Source organism: Mesoplodon bidens (assembly GCF_964165515.1).
Source record: "Mesoplodon bidens genome assembly, chromosome: 19".
Classification (NCBI taxonomy): domain Eukaryota; kingdom Metazoa; phylum Chordata; class Mammalia; order Artiodactyla; family Ziphiidae; genus Mesoplodon; species Mesoplodon bidens.
The window spans coordinates 13,374,192-13,394,896 of NC_138179.1; the positions used below are offsets into that span (position 1 = coordinate 13,374,192).

At 36.4% G+C, this 20,705-nt stretch overlaps 3 protein-coding genes across 6 annotated transcripts in view; 2 read left to right on the top strand and 1 right to left on the bottom strand.

The window, feature by feature from the left end:
* The window catches only part of NF1 (neurofibromin 1), a 260,760-nt gene that overhangs the window by 57,714 nt on the left and 182,341 nt on the right, over window positions 1-20,705 (bottom strand). The window lies entirely within an intron of this gene.
* On the top strand, window positions 1,066-10,085 carry EVI2B (ecotropic viral integration site 2B). The gene is made up of 2 exons (XM_081219623.1): window positions 1,066-1,162; window positions 8,219-10,085. The coding sequence occupies exon 2, from the start codon at window positions 8,234-8,236 to the stop codon at window positions 9,587-9,589; it is 1,356 nt and encodes a 451-aa protein (XP_081075749.1). The 5' UTR covers window positions 1,066-1,162; window positions 8,219-8,233; the 3' UTR covers window positions 9,590-10,085.
* On the top strand, window positions 1,111-20,628 carry OMG (oligodendrocyte myelin glycoprotein). Its single transcript, XM_081219627.1, has 4 exons — window positions 1,111-1,162; window positions 11,640-11,835; window positions 16,860-17,092; window positions 17,948-20,628. The coding sequence occupies exons 3-4, from the start codon at window positions 17,090-17,092 to the stop codon at window positions 19,277-19,279; spliced, it is 1,335 nt and encodes a 444-aa protein (XP_081075753.1). The 5' UTR covers window positions 1,111-1,162; window positions 11,640-11,835; window positions 16,860-17,089; the 3' UTR covers window positions 19,280-20,628.

Sequence of the window (20,705 nt, forward strand, 5' to 3'; positions counted from 1 at the left end):
AGGCTCAACGGCCATGGCTCATGGGCCAAGCCGCTCCGCGGCATGTGGGATCCTCCCAGACCGGGGCACGAACCCGTGTCCCCTGCATCGGCAGGCTGACTCTCAACCACTGCACCACCAGGGAAGCCCAAAACTATTCTTTTTGTACTAAGTTTTAAGTGCCTTGAAGTTAAGAACTAGGTCTTAACAATCTGTGTTCCTCTGCAGCGACCAGGGGAAAGCGGGGCATGGTTTAATGCTTACTGTATCTACTATAATAGGTGCTATGCTAGGCACTTTACATTTACCAAATCCCATAATACATTTATAAATTAAGAATTATGATCTCCATTTTTCAGAGGAGGAAAGAGGCTAGAAGGTGACACGCCCGAAGAAATCTGTATTCAGACTGACTCATACTCTTCTCAACATACTTTGCTTATTAGTTAACTTATTTAAAAAATGATTCCTAATTTATTTTACTTTGCACCGACACTTACTTTGTGGGTAACCAAAGAGCTGTGGACTTGAACTCAAAAATTATTTAGGAAAGTATTTACCTGGGCTTAGCCTAAATTATGTATGAGGAAATAACATTAACATTTACTGGCTATCTACTGTGTGTAAGGCATTTACACATGTTATGTAATCTTACTTAATCCTCACAAAACTCAATAATAGAAATATTCCTCCGGAGGAGGAAATGGTGACTCAGAAGTGCAGCGACTTGCCTAAGGTCATACAAGAAAACAGGACACATCATTCACTTGTTATGAAAAGAAATCTCACTATGGGTAATAACCTGACTGGCAGTTTTTCCTTACAACATATAATTTTCTCTCCAAGGTTCTATTTTAAATAACTAAACTATATAATCACATTACTAGAGAGTCTCAAATGTTTACCTATGAATGTTAATTAAAAGCACTCAAATCATGTAGCTCCAAATTGTTTCAAAATAAATTCTGTTAAAGCAGTACATTTCTTAGTCATTTTGTGGCTTACTGCACTTCCGGAACCAACTATTGATAAACTTCCTCTTTTTCTACAGAAACCATTTCAGTTTGCTAAAGGACCATTTTTAATCTGAACTGAACCACCCCTTTTGCTTTCTTAGCCAAATGATCAAAATGCCCAGTTAGAACAAGAATTCAGCATTCTGCAAAAGAAGTTAACAGCTGAGGTAAGACAATTTTCACACATGCAATCTGGTTTGATCTTTGCTTTATACAGAATTTATTTTTAAAACTAAAATTTCATTATTGTTTTAAACTTAAAGTCTGAGAGTCTAAAGATGTCTATAACAGGAATTGTGGTTTTGTTGCATGGAATTTAAAAAATTCAGTGTTGAGCCTGCCTTGGAAAAAAATTTTCACCTAGGTTTCTATAATATTAACCCTTTAAAGTTTATTGATTCACTGTTTGTTGACCTTAGCTCTGTAATTAAAAGAAATAAATCTAGGGCTTCCCTGGTGGCGCAGTGGTTGAGAGTCCGCCTGCTGATGCAGGGGACACGGGTTCGTGACCCGGTCTGGGAAGATCCCACATGCCGCGGAGCGGCTGGGCCCGTGAGCCATGGCCGCTGAGCCTGCACATCCGGAGCCTGTGCTCCACAACGGGAGAGGCCACGACAGTGAGAGGCCCGTGTACCGCAAAAAAAAAAAAAAAAAGAAAGAAAGAAATCTATAGCCATGACAGAAAATGCTAAGGGTTGGAAATAAAACTAGAATTCATGGGATATGACTGAATTTACAACCCCAAAATACCGATTGCTAAAAGTTCTGATTTGCTGTCTATAAAATTTTCCTATATATAAGCATAATCCATAGATTTATTTTTACTTTTTAATCCCCTTTAGTTTCCATGGTAAGAATGGTCACCTTCACCTAATTAAAAAAAAAAAGCCAAAGGTGATTAGATGAGATATTCAATTATCATTATCATATATGCTTTATTTTTCACACAAATAGAATTTTTAATTTAAGTAATAATGATGACATGAAAATATTATCCTTCATTTTTACAGCTAAGAAAAAACTGCTATGATAAAATATGTATATATATACTCATATCATCTACATATTTATGTCATGTATTATTATGAGTCTTTAGTAAACAGTGTAAAATAGATATAGAAAAAAATACCCACAGAATAGAAAGTTGTTAATATGGAGAAAAGATGCTTATTCTGTAAGTAAGCTGGACAATTACAAAGTGAATATCCTCCAAAATAAAAACTGCAAAGAGTTTACATAGACTTGTAATATAACAGAATGATAAATTCACAGTGGGTGGTGATATCCTATTTCAACATTTCATTAAATACTTATGACTTTCCCTCATATAAATCCACTTTGGATTTCTTCTAAGTAACTATTACAGAAGCTAAAAAAATAAAGATTTGTATCTTTTTTTGGCACGACTTGTCTATATATATACATATATTTTTAAAATATTTAATTAATTAATTTATTTATTTTTGGCTGCGCTGGGTCTTTGTTGCTGTGCGCAGGCTTTCTCTAGTTGCGGCGAGCAGGGACTACTCTTTGTTGCAGTGCTCGGACTTCTCATTGCCGTGGCTCCTCTTGTTGTGGAGCACAGGCTCTAGGCATGTGGGCTTCAGTAGTTGTGACATGCGGGCTCAGTATTTGTGGCACGTGGGCTCAGTATTTGTGGCTCACAGGCTCTAGAGTGCAGGCTCAGTAGTTGTGGTGCACGGGCTTAGCTCCTCTGCAGCATGTGGGATCTTCCCGGATCAGGGCTCAAACCCGTGTCCCCTGCACTGGCAGGTGGATTCTTAACCACTGCACCAGGGAAGTCCTGTCTATATATTTTTAAAGGGTCAGTCTCAAATGTAGAGTTTAATAGTGCTTGTGTTTTTCAACTAATGCCTATATAATTCTACTCAGAAGGAAATTATGAATTCTGAATAAGTCTGAATTTGTTAAATATAAATTTGATGCCTGTCAATGTCCAATCTTTAAAAATCACCTCAAATATGACAGCTTATAGGCTAACCATTCAAAACTCCCTTAGCTGTTTTCATAGTCACAGGACTAAAATGGTTTCCTGGTAGTTCTTGTCCACCCTTTTATACAAGACTAACTCCAAAAGTTACTTACATATCTGTTCCCAGAGAGCTCACATCTCCTCCCCTCATAAAGCATTCCTATTTCATAATTTTACTACGAATGTAACAGAAGGAAAGAGCTCCTAGTACAGGACTGACTGGTTTCTGTATCAGTGCCACTGTTTAGAGCTGTGACACTCTGGCAAGTTACCCAACTTCTCTGTGTCTCAGCTTTACCTGTAAGACAATGATAACATCACTTTGCTCATTAAAATAGGATACTGCTGAACATTTGGCATGTACCCAGTAAATGGTAGCTATTACTATTGATAAAAAATAGTCATCAAATAACTCCTATCATAGTTCAAAGTTAATTTCCCTTTCTGCCTTTCCTCAAGATATGGAACTGCTGTGTTCTTCCTTTTCTGGTTTCATAACATTACTAGTTGGAGATACAATAAAATTTAGATACACTAAATTTTAATCTATTATATTATAACATTATATCAAAGTAACCGAAATTCAAATGATATTTTTGATACTGCTACCTACACTTGCCTTGTCTAGGATATGCTATCCAAATCTCCTTGATTCCCCTTAAAAGACAATGACATCTCTCTTATCATATCCAACTTAGCATCAATTTTAAATGCTAAATCCTTTATGTACTTATGCATTATATTTATGAGAACATGTCTAATATATGGGGACTCCTACTTCACTATAACTGCCTTTAAAATGCTTAGTTAAAACAGCTGATTTTTTCTTCTTTTTAAAAAATGTTGTATATTCAGGAAGAACAAAGGACCAAAATCACAGACTTAAACCTCAAAGTCCAAAACTAAAATAATGAGCAAAATACTGCCATGTAAAGGTAGACAAATTCAGGGTTTCCCTGAGCAGCAGACTAAGGGATTTCTAGAAAAATGCTATATAGATTGTGCATAGGTTATTTAGAGTAATTAACAAGTATGCTTCTGGGTAGTGCCAGGAAAAAAAGGGAGGTGGGGAATCTTAAGGATACTTAGAACAGATAGGAGAGCCTGAAATGAAAGGTAAGTAAGTTTGAGAAGGTGGGTGATTTAAGTCCTGTCCTCCATTTTGGGAAGATCGTTCCTCTTTGCTGGTTCCCTGTATCTGCAAAGATGGAGAGCAGCGTTTTGTGGTTCCTTCTTTCTTCTACTTCAATCTTCTTCCCCAACGTCTAATTTTGTTCACTTTAACCTTCTACCCTAACTTCTTGCTAAATACATAATCACTATTTATTCTTCAGCTTTTTAATTAACTTTTCTTCAATACCTTCTCTAATCCATTAACCTTCCCCTTTTCCACGTATTTGCTGCTTACTCTAAGTTTTGCTTTATTTTTCTCCTTTGTGTTATTTTGTATTTCTTTGTATTCCTTTTTCATTTCATCTTATCCAACATTTTCTCCTCCTTTTTACTCCCCTGCCCCATATAGTTCTTTCTTTCTACCTTCTTTCCCTGCAGAAGCAATGTTGGTATTTCAGGTACACAGGGCTTATATATATATATATATATTTAAAATACATATGTTAAATAACTTTCTGCACTGGTAATAACACTGGCCTCACTGTCTCTGAACTAGAAAAAAAAGCCTGTTTCTTCACTATTATACCCCCTATTTATTCTTTTTCAAAATCCTGTTCCTTTTTTCTGGACTATTCTGAATTGCTGTAGTAGAATTCTAAGACATTCTAGTATTCTGATGTAGCAGACCCTAGGAGGTTAGATAGCTAACTGAGGAGTTGGAGAAAGGAGTAGGATAGGTAAAAAATAGAATTTGGTTTTAATATTGCTGTAACCCTTAAATGACAAGTGGCAAATCTCATACACTGAAGGTCTACGACGTTCCTATTGACAAAAGAGGCTATGAACCTATCAAAATTAATCTTACAGACTAAACTGGGCTTATAATTATGTTCCTATTTGGGTTCTTTCCTTCCCTAATGCCTTTTTCAGCTAACTGAAAAAAGGAACTGTGTGGGTTTTTTAAAAAAATTTAAGAAAGGTCACAAAAGAAGAAACATTTTTCGGCGAAGACAATTCATGGCCTATGTTTTCTGTTGCTTTGGATGGCATTTTTTGAAAACTAAAGTGAAACTCTAAAGAATAACACTTTCCAATGAGGCCTTTTTTTGAGGAAGGGGTAATCTGTAGAATAGGAGGTAGGAACTGCATGGATGATAACCAACTAGAGATGATTTAAATTCCCATATTTATGCCAAAAGTTTCAAATTTTTTCCTTATTAAACCTTTTGCAAAGTTGGTATAAAGCATAATTTAATAACTCAGATTTTACCTTCTCTGCTTACATTCTGGTAGAAGTATCAATAAACAGTGAAAAATTGACATGGAAAAGAACCAAGAAGCCCAATATAGGTTAGGCGTTTACTGAGCTGCTAACATATACAGCACTCTGATGTAAAGGAATCAAAATATAAAAACATGAGGCAGCTTGGGGGTAGTAGAATAGAGCATATGCTTTGGAATCAGATGGTCCTGGGTATAAATTCCCAGTCTGCCACTAATAATGATATAACATTCGGCAAATTGCTTAAAGCATTTGAATTTGTCTCTTTATCTATAAATCAAGGATTACTCCATCTTTCTCAGAGTTATTTAAAGGTTAAATGAAATGAAGTATGTAAAACACCTGAAACGGTGCAACACATAGGATGTTCTAGGTAAGGAATTTTCTTTGTTTCTTTCTGCCTTCTTCAAGGTTCTTTAAAATCTTGTTTGAGGGGGTGGGGATGATAAAAAGAAAATGTGAAAAGTAATTAAAAAAACACAATTATTTAAGAGAAAAGAAGTGTGAGTGAGGTACATACATGAAGAATTATCTAAGGAACTATAAAGACAACAAGAACTTCGGGGATTCAGGGAACGGCCGAGCTCTTTGGGCTGTGGTCAGTCACAGAGAATTTGGTCTAAGAAGGGAATTTAAGTTGAGGTCTGACAGACGAGGACAGGTTCAGTTAGGCAGCCAGAGGGGGAAGAGGCTGGGTTTGGAAGAAAGAACACACTCTCAGAGGGTGAAAAATAGCATAATGAAAAGTGTCTGTTTAGGAAAAAAAAAAAAAAAGTGTGTGTTTAGGAAGTATGTAAGATAAGGAATGAGAAGTTTCAGTCATGAGATATGAATCTGGACTGGTAAACTCGAGCCAGGTGGAAGAAAATTCAGTTTGAATTTTTATCTTGACAGCAACGGGGAACTCTCAAGCAAGGGAACAGTAACCTGATCATACATGCTTGTAAGAAGACTAATTCATCAGCAGTGTGCAGGGGGTTTAAAGGAGAAATATTTTAAAATTTAGGCCTGAAGTATTACAGAGAAAATAAAGAGACTGTACAGGAAAAAAATCATGTCTTTTCTTCTACTGTGTACCGAGTGGCAGAGGAGTAAGCAATGAAAACTACTCAAATATACTGAAAAATCTATTTGCAAAACTTGAGGGAGTTCTTCTTCTATTACTGTATCTTGCACAGACCATCAAATCTCTCTCAGATTGGCCTAAAAATCAGAGAAAAACTATAGTTTCAAATCATATAGACCAGGACCTAAAACCCTGAGATTTTCCTTTCCCTAATGTTAAGAAATAACCAAATAGTTACCATTATGTTTAATGATGTGCAAAACAAGTATATTACACACAGAGCTGAAAACTATCCTCACTTGAGAGATAAGGCATTTGAGAACACGAGAGATTGACTAGTTCTCATGGGTAGATAGGTAGTTAGGTGGTAGAAGTAGAACTGGAACTTAAAACTCTTCAAGTTTTAGCATCTGCCACATCCCACAAACTTATAGACGTGCCTTCTTTTCTTAGGCCCTTTATGTTGTTCCCCTGGCTAGAATATTTTATTTGCTTAATTAATTCTTACAGACCTTTCAAGATTCAGTTCAAGTTTTACTTCTCTGAGAAACCTTCCCTGAAGCCCTCCCAGGCTAGCTTAGTTCCTCTGTGCATCTTCTGCATACCTTTGTGAGAAAACATATCAAATTATTATATTTATTTATTTATTTATTGTTTCTACCAATAGAAACTTAAAAAAAATTTGGGGGTATCTCCTAAACCAGAACAGGGCCTGACACAATGGTGGTATGGTGGTGTTTATCAATTAATAAGTGAAAGCAGCAGCAAGACTACTTACTCAACCAGATTCAAAGAGCACTTGAGGATTTTGAGCCTAGGACTACTATGAGTTGAACTGAATCCTTTAAAAGTATGAGGTCCTAATATAAAGACACTGTGCTGGACACTGATGCTGCTGCAAAGATTACTTAATACAACAGATTCTGTGCATGAGAAACTCACAGAGGTAGTACCATTAACAAAAATAGAGAAGTTAGGACAGGAGTCACTATCGAGATGAAGATGAATTCTGTTTTTAATATGTTCAATTTGCTGATAGTGAGATATATAATGGAAATGTCCACCAAGAAGTCACACAGATGGAACAAGAATTAAGGAAATTTAGGCTGGATATACAGGTTTGGGAGTTAGAGCATAAAGGTAAGAGCTGAAACCTTACAGATTCAGGATTAAGAAAAGTAGTTAAGAGTGAAGACAGAGTACATATCAAGTTATCAAGTACCATATTTAGGACGCAAGAGAAAGACAGGAGCTAGTGAGATGAGCATGAAAGAAAGATGACTACGAAGATCTACTCGAATAGCAGTGAAGGAGTAATCAACAGTGTCAAATGTGATCAAGAGAGGAAAAAAAGAGAAAGAAAAGACCACTGGATTAGGTAATAGACGGTTACTGGTGTCCTTCGAGGCAGCAGGATCAATGTATTTCTAGCAGTAAACAGAGGAAAAAGTAGCACGCACACGGTACCAGCGTATGGAGCCTATGCGTTTGAGATGTGTGACTGTGAAACGGAGGACTGTAGTGTAATAAACCTACAGGGGCAGCAGGGCCAAGTACAGATCTTATGAAAGAAGAGAGATCACTGCCTATGAATTCCAGATGTTATATGATAAATTAGAGTATAGTTAAGAGTTGGTCACATTAGCCTGTAGTGTATCAAGTCTAAATTAGGAAAGATAAATACTTATCAAGTACCTACATACTTTATGCCAGACAGTAAATGATACCTAATTGTCTTTCTTTCTTTTATTATAAAACTACTGGTAAAGAGGAAACATTCTGAAATGGATCCCAAATATTTCACCATAATTTTGTTTTGTGGACATCTGAACGATACTTTTTTCTCAGAGACAGAAGCAACTACAACAGAGAAGCAACCACAGTCTACTTTATTTAGATCATCAAGGTCATATGTCTCAGCTAATTCTCAAAGCACAACAGAGAATCCTTCGGGTCAACCAACACAATTCAACAACCTTTCTTCTGGACAACCAATAACAACTGCCGAAGTTGCCGCTGGACAACCAACACCAACTGTCTATGTGTCTTCTGGGAAACCAGCAGCACATACTTCTACTGGACAACCACTTGCCTATAATGTCACCAGAAAACCAATACCAATGGCCAACACCTCCTCCCAAGGAACAGCACTACCTGTGTCCACCTCTGCCAGACAACGATCAACATCTGCCCATTCTTCTACCAGACAACCACCACCATCTGTCTATACTCCCACTCAACAACCATCATCTATCCACACCTCCTCTAGAAAATCAATACCACCAACTGCTCATAATCTATCCATACAACCAACACCAACTGTCAGAAGTTCACCTAGGGGTACACCAGGATTCAACCTAGAAACTACTACTAAAAACAAGAGCGCACAGAAAACCAATTCTAATTCAACAGCGACCATATTAATTGGTTTAGTTCTGACTTCTATGGTGGTAGCTATAATCATGATTGTATTGTGGAAATGCTTCCGAAAACCAGTGTCACATGATCAAAATTGGGCAGGTAGGTCTCCATTTGCTGATGGTGAAACCCCTGACGTATGTCTGGATAACATTAGAGAAAATGAAGTGTTCCCAAAACGTACATCAATTGTTTCACTTATGGCCTGGAAACCAAGCAAAAGCACACTTTTAGCAGATGACTTAGAAATTAAGTTGTTTGAATCAAACGAAAACATTGAAGATTCTAATACTCCCAAAACAGAGAAAATAAAAGATCAAGCAAATGGCACATCAGAAGATAGTGCTGATGGATCAACAATTGGCACTGCTGTTTCCTCTTCAGATGATGCAGATCTGCCTCCACCGCCTCCTCCCCCTCTTGATTTGGAAGGACAGGAGAGTAACCAATCTGACAGACCCACAGTGACAACTGTATCTCCTCTTCCAAATGATTCCACCAATCTCCCACCATCTCTGGACTGCCTCAATCAAGTCTGTGAAGATCATGATTCTGAGTTCAAACAGTCATTTCCACCTCCCCCTGACTCACTTAACTTGACCCTGCCTCCAGGAGATTTTATGAAAAACCAGGAGATCCAGTGTCAGCAGTTCCCTAGTCCTCCTGACTCTGATCAAAATCTCAATGAGTCCCTGCCACCCCCACCTGCAGAACTGTTATAACTACTACTTGCTTTTTAGCTGATTTTCTATTCTTCTCAAAGGACTCCAATCTTTTGTTTTTCTTCATGTGATGAAATACATTAAATGGCAATTGGTAGCCAATTTTGATTTTTATTCAGGAACTACCTGAAATCTGCTCAAAGCCTATGTGCATAAGTGGAACTTTAAAAAAAAAATTATATAACAGTGGTCTATTTACTGGCTATAGGCCCTAACTTTAATGTACAGTACATTTTACATATGTGGATGGTATGTGTATCAGTAACTTAGCCATTTTGGAAACAAGCAATCTACATATGCTTATTATTATCCAATAGATATTTTTTTCCTGAAAAGCTGTGTATAAAGTTACCTTGAATAAATAAAATTTTATTTTTCCATTTCAAAGTTTGAGGGAGTGTGTGTATGAGAGAATTTAAATATATACTCCAAGTTTTAAACAAAACTGTTAAGTTTTAAATTAATACCTCGGGTATTAAATAAATATTCCAAGTTGGTCGGGATGAGATTAAAATGCATGTCTATTTGAGAATAAATTTCCTTTTAGCTCTCATTGGAAACTGTCAGACAAACATATTAAAGCATCAAATTGGGGGGCTGGGTTGGGGACATTTACTCTGAAAAAAATACGAGCACACACCATAAAATGTAGACATTTTCCTATCTTGTTGGGGGAACACAAATTTTAGAACTAGCCACTTTAAAAAGCTTCTTCTTCTTTTTTTTTGGCTGTGCTGCACAGCTTGTGGAATCTTAGTTCCGTGACCAGGGATTGAACCCGGGCCCTTGGCAGTGAAAGTGTGGAGTCCTAACCACTGGACTGCCAGGGAATTCCCAAAGTTTCTTTATATGCCTCAAGCACCCCCCAAAAATGAAATCTTATAAAAGAAAAAAACAAACAAACCACCAAACCACTATGGCTTCATTCCAAATTCGGATGACTTTTTTCAGAAAAAAAGGACTGTATCAAAATACAGATGGTTCTCAACTTTAAGAAACTCTTAACTACCTTTCTTACACAGAATTTCATCTTTTATTCATTACCTGACAAGTGATAAATCTGAGTTATCAGAGTAGGGGCGGGCCCAATCTTTGTCAAAGTTAAGACGGAGAGAGTCCACTGGCTGATCCTTGTGGAGATGCCAGCGCATGCCTGCAGAAGTGCTCCTCTGCCCAAAAGTGCACATTCTCCCGCCTTACCCCACCCGAACTCAGGGGACAGTCACTTAGAATGAAAGACGGAGACCATAGTGGTAACCTACCCTTGGAGAACCTCTCATAGCTCTGGGATTTTTCAGAATAAAATATAGTATTTACTGGCAGCACTGGTGTTCAAGAAACCAATAAAGCTCCATCTTAATAAAAACTAGCAGACTTTTGGACATTGAAATTTTATATACAGTGTTTCTCTTTAAATCTTTTAAGGAGTCCCTTACTGACTCTTAAAAAACTTTTTATCTGCAGACACACTTCCTTTGCACTTCTTATTTTTCTTGAATAAGCATGATGTTTATTGTCATATTGCATTGGTTTTCCTCTGTCTTCCACATTAAAAAGTTCTTTCAAGTATTTTTCAAACTTACCATTTTTGAGGTTAATTTATTTAGCAACAATTAGGAGGTTAAGAATTTCCTCTTATTCGTTTGAATTTTAAGTATTCTAGTTAGGGTAAATAAGGTATAAAGTTTTTATATTTGGTCAAGACTTTGACATGCCTTAAATCACCATAACCTTTCTTGTTTTACATATAGGATTGTTACCTAACAGGCTCTTTCCATACTTTTGCTCTTCTTTTTCATCACTTTCTTTCCTGACCTCTTGAAGGAGAAGTATTGGGAAATACCAACCCTCATAGACAAATCAAAGAGCTGATGACCTGGTCATAGTTGTGTCTGATTTCTTCAAATACTACAGAGGCAGCTTTTCTCCTTCTGTTCTTTGTACAACAGAAGAACAGACTCCTGTCAGCAGCTGCTTTTTGTTTTTTAAGAAATTCTCTGCCAGGGGGAAAGTAATTCCTATTTACTGAATGCAATTTTTCCCCACTGAGGTCAGTGGAAGCTGAGCAGCCAAACAGTGGCAATCCTTGCCTAATCAGCAGAAAGAAATGCAAGCTAAAGAAACACAGGAGAAAAGAAAATGCTGGAACAAAGAAAAACCTACAGAAAAGACTAAAGAAGCAGGATTCAGAAGAGAAAGTTTATTTCCTGACTATGGCAAAAGGACAAGGCACAGGGGAATAAAAGGTAGACTGAACTACATACTACACACCAGTGGTGCTCTTGCCAGATCCCATTAACCAGATTCAGAACAACCCTCAAGACCATCTAGTTCAGCTCCTTTTATTTGTTAAATGCTGAGAAAACAGGCCCAGAGAGAGTAAGTGACTCGCTTAGAAGTGGTAGTGAAAGCTGAGTTTGTTCGCTGACTCCTGGTTCAGCATTCTTTTCACTAACATAGGACCAAAGAGCACCTACCTCACACATTGCAACATACATTTATCACACATGGTGTGATAAATTTGGTGTTGGTGGTGGGCAACACAATGAATTAGATGAGAGTGACTCTAATTCTTGTTATTACCTAGTTCTGAACAAAAAGTAAAGTAGCAAAATATATGGGCACCTATAAGTAAAACACTGCGATATTAGTACATGATTAGATAGATCAATGGTACAGAATGGAAAGTCCAGAAACAGACTCAAATCTCAAATCAGTATTGGGACAACTGGATAGGTAATTGGAAGAAGATGAAACTGGATCCATACTTCATACTACATTAGAATAAACACCAAATAAACCAGAGATATAAATATAAAACATGAAATTATATAAAATTATATAAAAAAATAGAAGAAATATGAGTGAATTCCTTTATAATCTGAAAGTGAGACAAACCTTCCTAGTTAAAACTCAAAATCCAGAAGCATTAATTAAAAAAAAAAAAAGGAAGTCCAATTACATAAAACTTTTAAATGTAAAACAAACACCATCAGAAAAGAAAAAACATACCTTTGACAAAAGACAAAGGACAAACTGGGTAAAAATGTGCAACTTAAGTTAAGACAAAGGGCTCATATCCCTAAAGTTTAAAAAACCTAAATATAGATTCGGGGGGGATACCCACAACACACTAGAAAAAACATGCAAAACATATAAAAGACAGTCACAGAAGAAAAATTTAAATGATCTTTAAAAACATATATAAAGTATACAACTTTTCTTATAATAAGAAAGATGTATTTAAAATTAAACTGAGATACTATTACCCATCAGATGGAAATAAATCCAAAAGTTCAGCAACAAAGTCTATGGTGAGGCTCTACAGAACTAGACACCCTGATATACTGCTGGTGGAACTGCGAAATGGTATAGTCAATATTTGGTAATATCCAGAAAAATTCCAAATGCATTTACCGTTTTACTCAGCAATCCTACTTACAGAAATTTTTTTCAAAGACTCATTGGACAAAATATAAAATTACTTAGGTGCAAGGGTATTCACTGTGGCATTATCTGTAACAGCAAAAGTCTGGAAACAATCCAGATGCCCATCAACAGGGCACTGGTTAATAAACCATGGTACACTCCCAAATGGAGTACTATGCATCATGAAATAAATGTGAAAGATCCCTATATGCTGACATGGAGTGATCCTCAAGATATATTATTAAGTAAAAAAGAAGAAGATGTGTAGCAGTCTACTTAGTATGCAACCTTTTATATGAGGAGGGGCGGGGATAAGAACATATGATACATACATACAGATTTTTGTTTTTTTTCAAAAAGAAATACTGTTAAGATACAACCAAAAGCTAATAAAAATAGTCACCAATAAGAGGAGGAAGGGGATAGGGCGGAGGGGATAGAGAAGCAAGGTTTCCCTGAATATACCTTGTTATACAGTTTTGACTAAAGCAGTCCCTAAAAACTGATAAGTAACTGAAATAAATGAAGCTAAATTTATGTAAAGTTGGTGATATAAAAAATATAGAGAAAATTATTTCAAGGTGCATTAGGACACAGAATTGATTATACATCCTTAATGAAATGTATTCTAAGAACAAATAAGGCTGCAAAGAGTCTTAAACTTTACTCAGTAGTCTGTAATCTAAGTATCTGTAGCAATACTGGTATTATTTTGAAACTATTGTAGGATGACACAAATAAGCAATTACGTTAATGCTGTTAGAAACCATTTATAGGAAATATGGGGGATAGAGGAACAAATTAAATCTTCACAAGGAAGAAAACAGATAAATCCAGATGAGGGACATTCTAGGGAACAAGTGGCTGAGTTTTGGCAACAAGCCCGTGACACGGGGGGAAAAAGGGTGGTGAGGTAGGAGAAAGGATTGATTCACTTGAATTTTGACCTGATAATTTCTATCTTGTCAGTTCTTCCATGCTTTTAAAATACTTTATTCAGTACTCTTAGCTGTTTTCAGCAGTAAATTCAGTCTGAATAGCCAACTATATTACCAAAAATAGAGAATATAATACTTTTACTCTCAAATAAGCACAACAAATGTTATCAACTTAAGTAACAAAGGTAAACTGATTGGGTTTCCAAACTGTTGGTTTAACATGGGATAGTTGTGCCCTGGCAGGTAATCTGTTATACCTTTCACAATGTTGGGGTAATGCATCCTAGAACGGTGTGCTTCACAAAAGAATATGCAAGTTAGTTTACTGCTTAGTCTAGAATATTTGACTTATCTAAAATGTAATGTGTCTGAATAACATCTAAAATAAGTTGTAACAAACACTTAAGCCTACAAAAAATTATTCTTTTTTTGGAGTAATGTAATATACTATTATTTTACTTCATGAGAACTTCTAAAATCATAAGGACGATTCAAGTACAATTACGATTACGATTCAAGTACACTAAAATATACTCCCCCCTTTTTCTCCCATCCAAGTACTAACCAGGCCTGACCCCACTTAGCTTCTGAGATTAGACGAGTATCTGGCACATTGAGGGTGGTATGGCTGTAGGCAATACTTCCACCCTCTTTTTCTTTTTGAGAATTTTACAATAGTCTTTGAATAACAGAAGCAATTTGGTATGTCCCCAAACTTGATATAAGAAACGTTGCCACTACTATTATATTGGAATTTTCTATTATATGCTGCAAAATCTGATCTCGATACAGCCTAAACCCAAATTCATATGATCCATAAAGAAATAACATGTTCTTTCTTTCAAACAAAAACACCAATAAGTATAATGGAACTGGAGAACTCTACTTCCACATGGATGTAATGAGACTTCCTAAAATTAAAAGGAGAGATTTAAGTGTTTGGTAAACTGACCCTCAGTCACATCCCTTGAAGTTTAACATACACAGAAGCTGAAATAGAAGAAACCTAAATGTCAAAACAATCATTCCTTATTTCCACAACAATATTGCTGAATGTTGTATTTTTAACACATTATTTTTAAGCACAAGATTGACTACTGGTTTCTGAAATCCATAGAAAGAATCTTATTAAGAGTCCAAGGCTGAACCCTCAAAGTAAAGTGGGAATAAAGTACCTAATCAATAGTAAATTTCTAACACTTCAGACTTTTTAAATGTAGGTACTTTTCGAGAAACATTCATCTCATACAAAAGATGACTCCTAGAGTATAGTTTCTTTTCTAAGAAAATAAACTTCAATTTTTAATACAGTAAATTCTATTTAGAGTAAAATTTGGGGTAAAACAATGGCAAATGTAATTTAGAGAAAAACAAAGAATTAAGTAAATAGGCATAAAGAGATTTTCCTTACATGTAACATGCTAATAATTGCTGGTTTTTAAATGGTAACAATTTGGTAAAGAAAATGTCATGACTTTGTTTTCTTTTCTAAGGTAAACTGGCTATTCTAGAAATTAGATTCAAGTTTTGTTTTTTTTTTTTTTTTGCGGTATATGGGCCTCTCACTGTTGTGGCCTCTCCCATTGCAGAGCACAGGCTCCGGACGCGCAGGCTCAGCGGCCATGGCTCACGGGTCCAGCCGCTCCGCGGCATGTGGGATCTTCCCAGACTGGGGCACGAACCCGTGTCCCCTGCATCGGCAGGCGGACTCTCAACCACTGCGCCACCAGGGAAGCCCTAGATTCAAGTTTTAACAGATTATTTACACAATCAATCCACTAAAGAGTGGAGCAGAAGCTGTCATAAATCTGGTCTTATTTTATAAAGCCCCTAATGAAAGTTTTCCCTTTTACCTTATTTCATGTAATTTAAAAACAATGTAAATTGTTTTCTCAGTAAGATAAAATGTGAAACATTCTGAAGAAATCAACTAAAATTTATGTTATTATTATTATTTTTTTTTTTGCGGTACACAGGCCTCTCACTGTTGTGGCCTCTCCCGTTGTGGAGCACAGGCTCCAGACACGCAGGCTCAGCGGCCATGGCTCACGGGCCCAGCCGCTCCGCGGCATGTGGGATCTTCCCGGACCGGGGCACGAACCCGTGTCCCCTGCATTGGTAGGTGGACTCTCAACCACTGAGCCCCCAGGGAAGCCCCTATGCTATTATTTTTAAAACATAAAATCAAATAAATGGTCATTCATATAGTACCAAAGATGTCTCTGGAGACAACAATATTCATATCCACTGACCAAAGTAATTTCATGAAGAAAAAAATCCTTAACCCAAAAGACATCAAATAAAATACATTTACTTTACTACATGACTGATAATTAAAAGAATTAGATGCTCATTAAAAAATGTAGCCTCATTTGTGCACAGCCTGGGTCAAACAATCCTTTGTATCAGAAAGATAAAAAAAAAAAATCATATTTAAATACTTTTGTACTTCTCCAAAAGATGAACAGTTAGGTGGTTGATAAATTTGAAAACCTGATTGTATATAATCATCACCATATTTGGCGGGGTGGGGTACATAAAAAAATCAAACAGATTGTAATATGTTATTTTAAAAAGTGATAAGACAATTGTACCATTTTAGAAAAAATAAAAAGGCAGAGTTAAAAATAGTTAAACTAATATCTTAGAAAACCATCCACAAGGAAGGTCAAATTCATTTTCAACATTTTTCAATGTATAAAATGAATGAAGAGTAGGCGCATTAAAAAGAACCACAGATTCTTCACGAGGTGAATGTTAAAATGTGGAGCCTAAGCTCAAATACACAGAAATGAGTAAAGGCCAGGTCTAATGTGCACGAGGTTTTCCATCCTACAGCAAATCTGAGATATATGGGTACACTCAACACTAAATTAAAAAAAAATTTCTTTTGGTCCATTCAGTTGCGTGTGCACCTCTTGCAATAAATTTGAGTCAGCACCAATGACAGCTCTGCAGTCCTCCTATGTGGTACTGATCAGGTGGTTGCAGAGCTTCAGCTCACAGCAACACAATGCAGCTGAGCAGGCAAGCACAGCCCACAGCCAGAAGCGGTTCCTACTTTCCAGAACAAGGCGACCTTTAAGCTTAAGTTTCCCGGAGAAAATGAGATGCTGATGTAGAAGACAACACTATGGTAAGCTGTTATTTAAATCAGTAAAAAAATCGACTTTGGAATTTTTTTCTTTTTCCTTTTCTTAAGAGAAAGTCAATGTTAGGATTGAATATATATTCAATAACAAGTGCATGCACCAGAAATTTGCTGCAGTGTCAGTTGAGGGATTTCTTTCTAATATTCATTCACTTTGTAAATATACACATTGTTTTCCTTTAGAATCGGCACTGAAATATACAGAAAAGAAATCACTTTATAAAATGTGAGATTTAAAGGTATGGTGTTGGGTCAGATTTTTCAAGTGCCTTAAAATGTTTTGCAAGGATATATTTATCCTGAAAAGACAAAGATGCATTTCAAAGTATTGTTTTAATATCTAAATAAAATCTCATCCTACATACACATTGACTATTTTATTACTGCAGAGATCTGAAAAAAACAAAATACCAAAAAAAAAAAAAACAACCAAAACAGACACGACAGCCATTTTTTCCCATCTGAGTAAGGAAGAATATTATCAAAAATAGTAATAGCTTAAGATTCCGACTCTTTATTTGCCAAGAATGCCATTTTATAATATCAACATTCTGGGAAGATAAATAAGAAAGACTATGGTAAAAGAAGGGAGAAAACAAATGAGAAAATGCAGAAGACAGTAGGGGGAGAGAGTCTCTCTCTATCACATAGCCCCAATTGAAGGATTAAGCATTTGGACTATAAATGAAGGGGAGCTTTGTTAGTTTAATCACTGGAACAGTTATAAAAGAACTCAACAACAACGAGGTTTATTGAAAATTTTGCCTAATGCTAACTGACCCATGCAGATGCCTAATTGTATTTGCATATTAAAAGAAGGGTGTATCTGTTTGTTTCCAGGCTTTGATGGAATATCAGATATTGAAAATGTCTCCCAGCCTGTTCATCCTTCTGTTTCTCACACCTGGTATTTTATGCATTTGCCCTCTCCAATGTATATGCACCGAGAGGCACAGGCATGTGGACTGTTCAGGCAGAAACTTGACTACATTACCATCTGGACTGCAAGAGAATATTATCCATTTAAATCTGTCTTATAACCACTTTACTGATCTGCATAACCAGTTAACCCAGTACACCAATCTGAGGACCCTGGACATTTCAAACAACAGGCTTGAAAGCTTGCCTGCTCAGTTACCTCGGTCCCTCTGGAACATGTCTGCTGCTAACAACAACATTAAACTGCTTGAAAAATCTGATACTGCTTATCAGTGGAACCTTAAATATCTGGATGTTTCTAAGAATATGCTGGAAAAGGTTGTCCTCATTAAAAATACACTAAGAAGTCTTGAGGTTCTCAACCTCAGTAGTAACAAACTCTGGACAGTTCCAACCAACATGCCCTCCAAACTACATATCGTGGACCTGTCTAACAATTCCTTGACACAAATCCTTCCAGGAACATTAATAAACCTGACAAATCTCACACATCTTTACCTGCACAACAATAAGTTCACATTCATTCCAGATCAAGCTTTTGACCAACTCTTTCAGTTGCAAGAGATAACCCTTTACAATAACAGGTGGTCATGTGACCACAAACAAAACATTACTTACTTACTTAAGTGGATGATGGAAACAAAAGCCCATGTTATAGGGACTCCCTGTTCTAGCCAAATATCACCTTTGAAGGAACATAACATATACCCCACACCTTCTGGATTTACCTCAAGCTTGTTCACTTTAAGTGGGATGCAGACAGTGGACACCATTAACTCTCTGAGTATGGTAACTCAATCCAAAGTGACCAAAATACCCAAACAATATCGAACAAAGGAAACAACGTTTGGTGCCACTCTAAGCAAAGACACCACCTTTACTAGCACTGACAAGGCTTTTGTGCCCTATCCAGAAGATACATCCACAGAAACGATCAATTCACATGAAGCAGCAGCTGCAACTCTAACTATTCACCTCCAAGATGGAATGGTTACAAACACAAGCCTCACTAGCTCAACAAAATCATCCCCAACACCCATGACCCTAAGTATTACTAGTGGCATGCCAAATAATTTCTCTGAAATGCCTCAACAAAGCACAACCCTTAACTTACGGAGGGAAGAGACAACCACAAATGTAAAGACTCGCTTACCTTCTTCTGTGGCAAGTGCTTGGAAAGTAAATGCTTCGTTTCTCTTAATGCTCAATGCTGTGGTCATGCTGGCTGGCTAAGGGTCTGCATTTTCTGAAATTAATGAAAGAACTCCTCCCTGATGTATAGTTGGGAAAATATGCCCCTATCTAACCAGTGACTCAAGCTATATTAAGTATTCAAGAAAGCCAGTCTTACATTTCTGACTCTGACGTAAATGAAGCAACTCGTCTTAAATAAAGAAGTGCACAATGTCTTGGTACTTGCTGCTATTTTACTGTCTTAATGAAGTAAAACTAATGAGTTTCTTTTTTTTTAAATGAAATGTTTTCTTTTTAAGGCTTCAATTTACTGCACAAAATATAAAGCATCTCAACTTTAATATGTATTTTATGTATGTTTACACTGTCAAACATCTGGGAAAAAATAAAAGGTCTATGCTCATAACTGTGTCATTTGGCTTTCTAGTCATACCAACTTAATCTACTTGGTAGAATCAAAATGACTTAATCTTTTTTTGTTCTAGGGTACCTTGGTAAAGTCTTTATGGCTAATGTAATATTGGAGGTATCCAACAGTTCTGTCACCACGTAGAGTAAAACTGTGGTTGCCTCCCCATGAATGGTTATGTCACATCATTATTTTGCACACAAGCCATGATTGTTTTAAATCTAAATGATGTCCTGCTTCTGAGGAACTCTTGGCTACTTTACAGATTATATAATGGACAAAAGCTCTTCAAAAAGCTAGAAGACACTAGGCTTTGCATTTTAATAAGTAAAGTTTAATGGCGTTGTTTTTTGTATTTAAGGAAAGTATTAAAAATGTAATAAAAATTTCAAGCTTAAAGGCATGTTAAAATATTAAAAAAATTAAAAGCCTTCTATGTGCAGGAGAGGGAAATTTATCTTTTGCACATCAGAAGTTAGAATCTGACTTACCTAAGTTAAAAATAAGATTAGTTTCAGGATAAAATCATGGGGGTCTAACAAACATCGGCAGTACTAAGGAAGGGAAGGAAAAGGAAAGGAGAAAGGGAAAGAAGGCTGGGATTCATTTGGTGCTACGACCAGGTGATGAACTCAATAAAAGAGACAATAGGAATACAGCTGGGCATGGGACAGATCTTGACACTCCAAACTGCACTGGAACTTCAACTAGAAGAAAATTGAGAATTTTCTACAAATATACAAGTAAGCCATCTTTTGAATCAGAGAAAAACATAAATAATAGCCAAGAGTCAGAAAAAGAGGCCCAGAAACACAGCTAGATTAAAATGCAAGACAGCATAACTGAAATGGGTGAGCCACAAATGAGGAATTTAATTTGTGAGACATAAGGAAGAATCTATTTCAAGCATTCTTAGAGTTGGTAAAAGACTACAGATAGGAATTTTTGGGCTCCTTCCTAAGGAATTTTAAAACTAAGATTTCTTTCCACATTTGGAAGCATTTCTATTCAGAGACAGAGAAAAGTAACAACCTTCTAATGTGCTCTTACTTTTTT

Bases quoted from the DNA above. Each gene is read 5' to 3' on its own strand.
- EVI2B (XM_081219623.1), top strand. From the start codon at position 8,234: ATGGATCCCAAATATTTCACCATAATTTTGTTTTGTGGACATCTGAAC.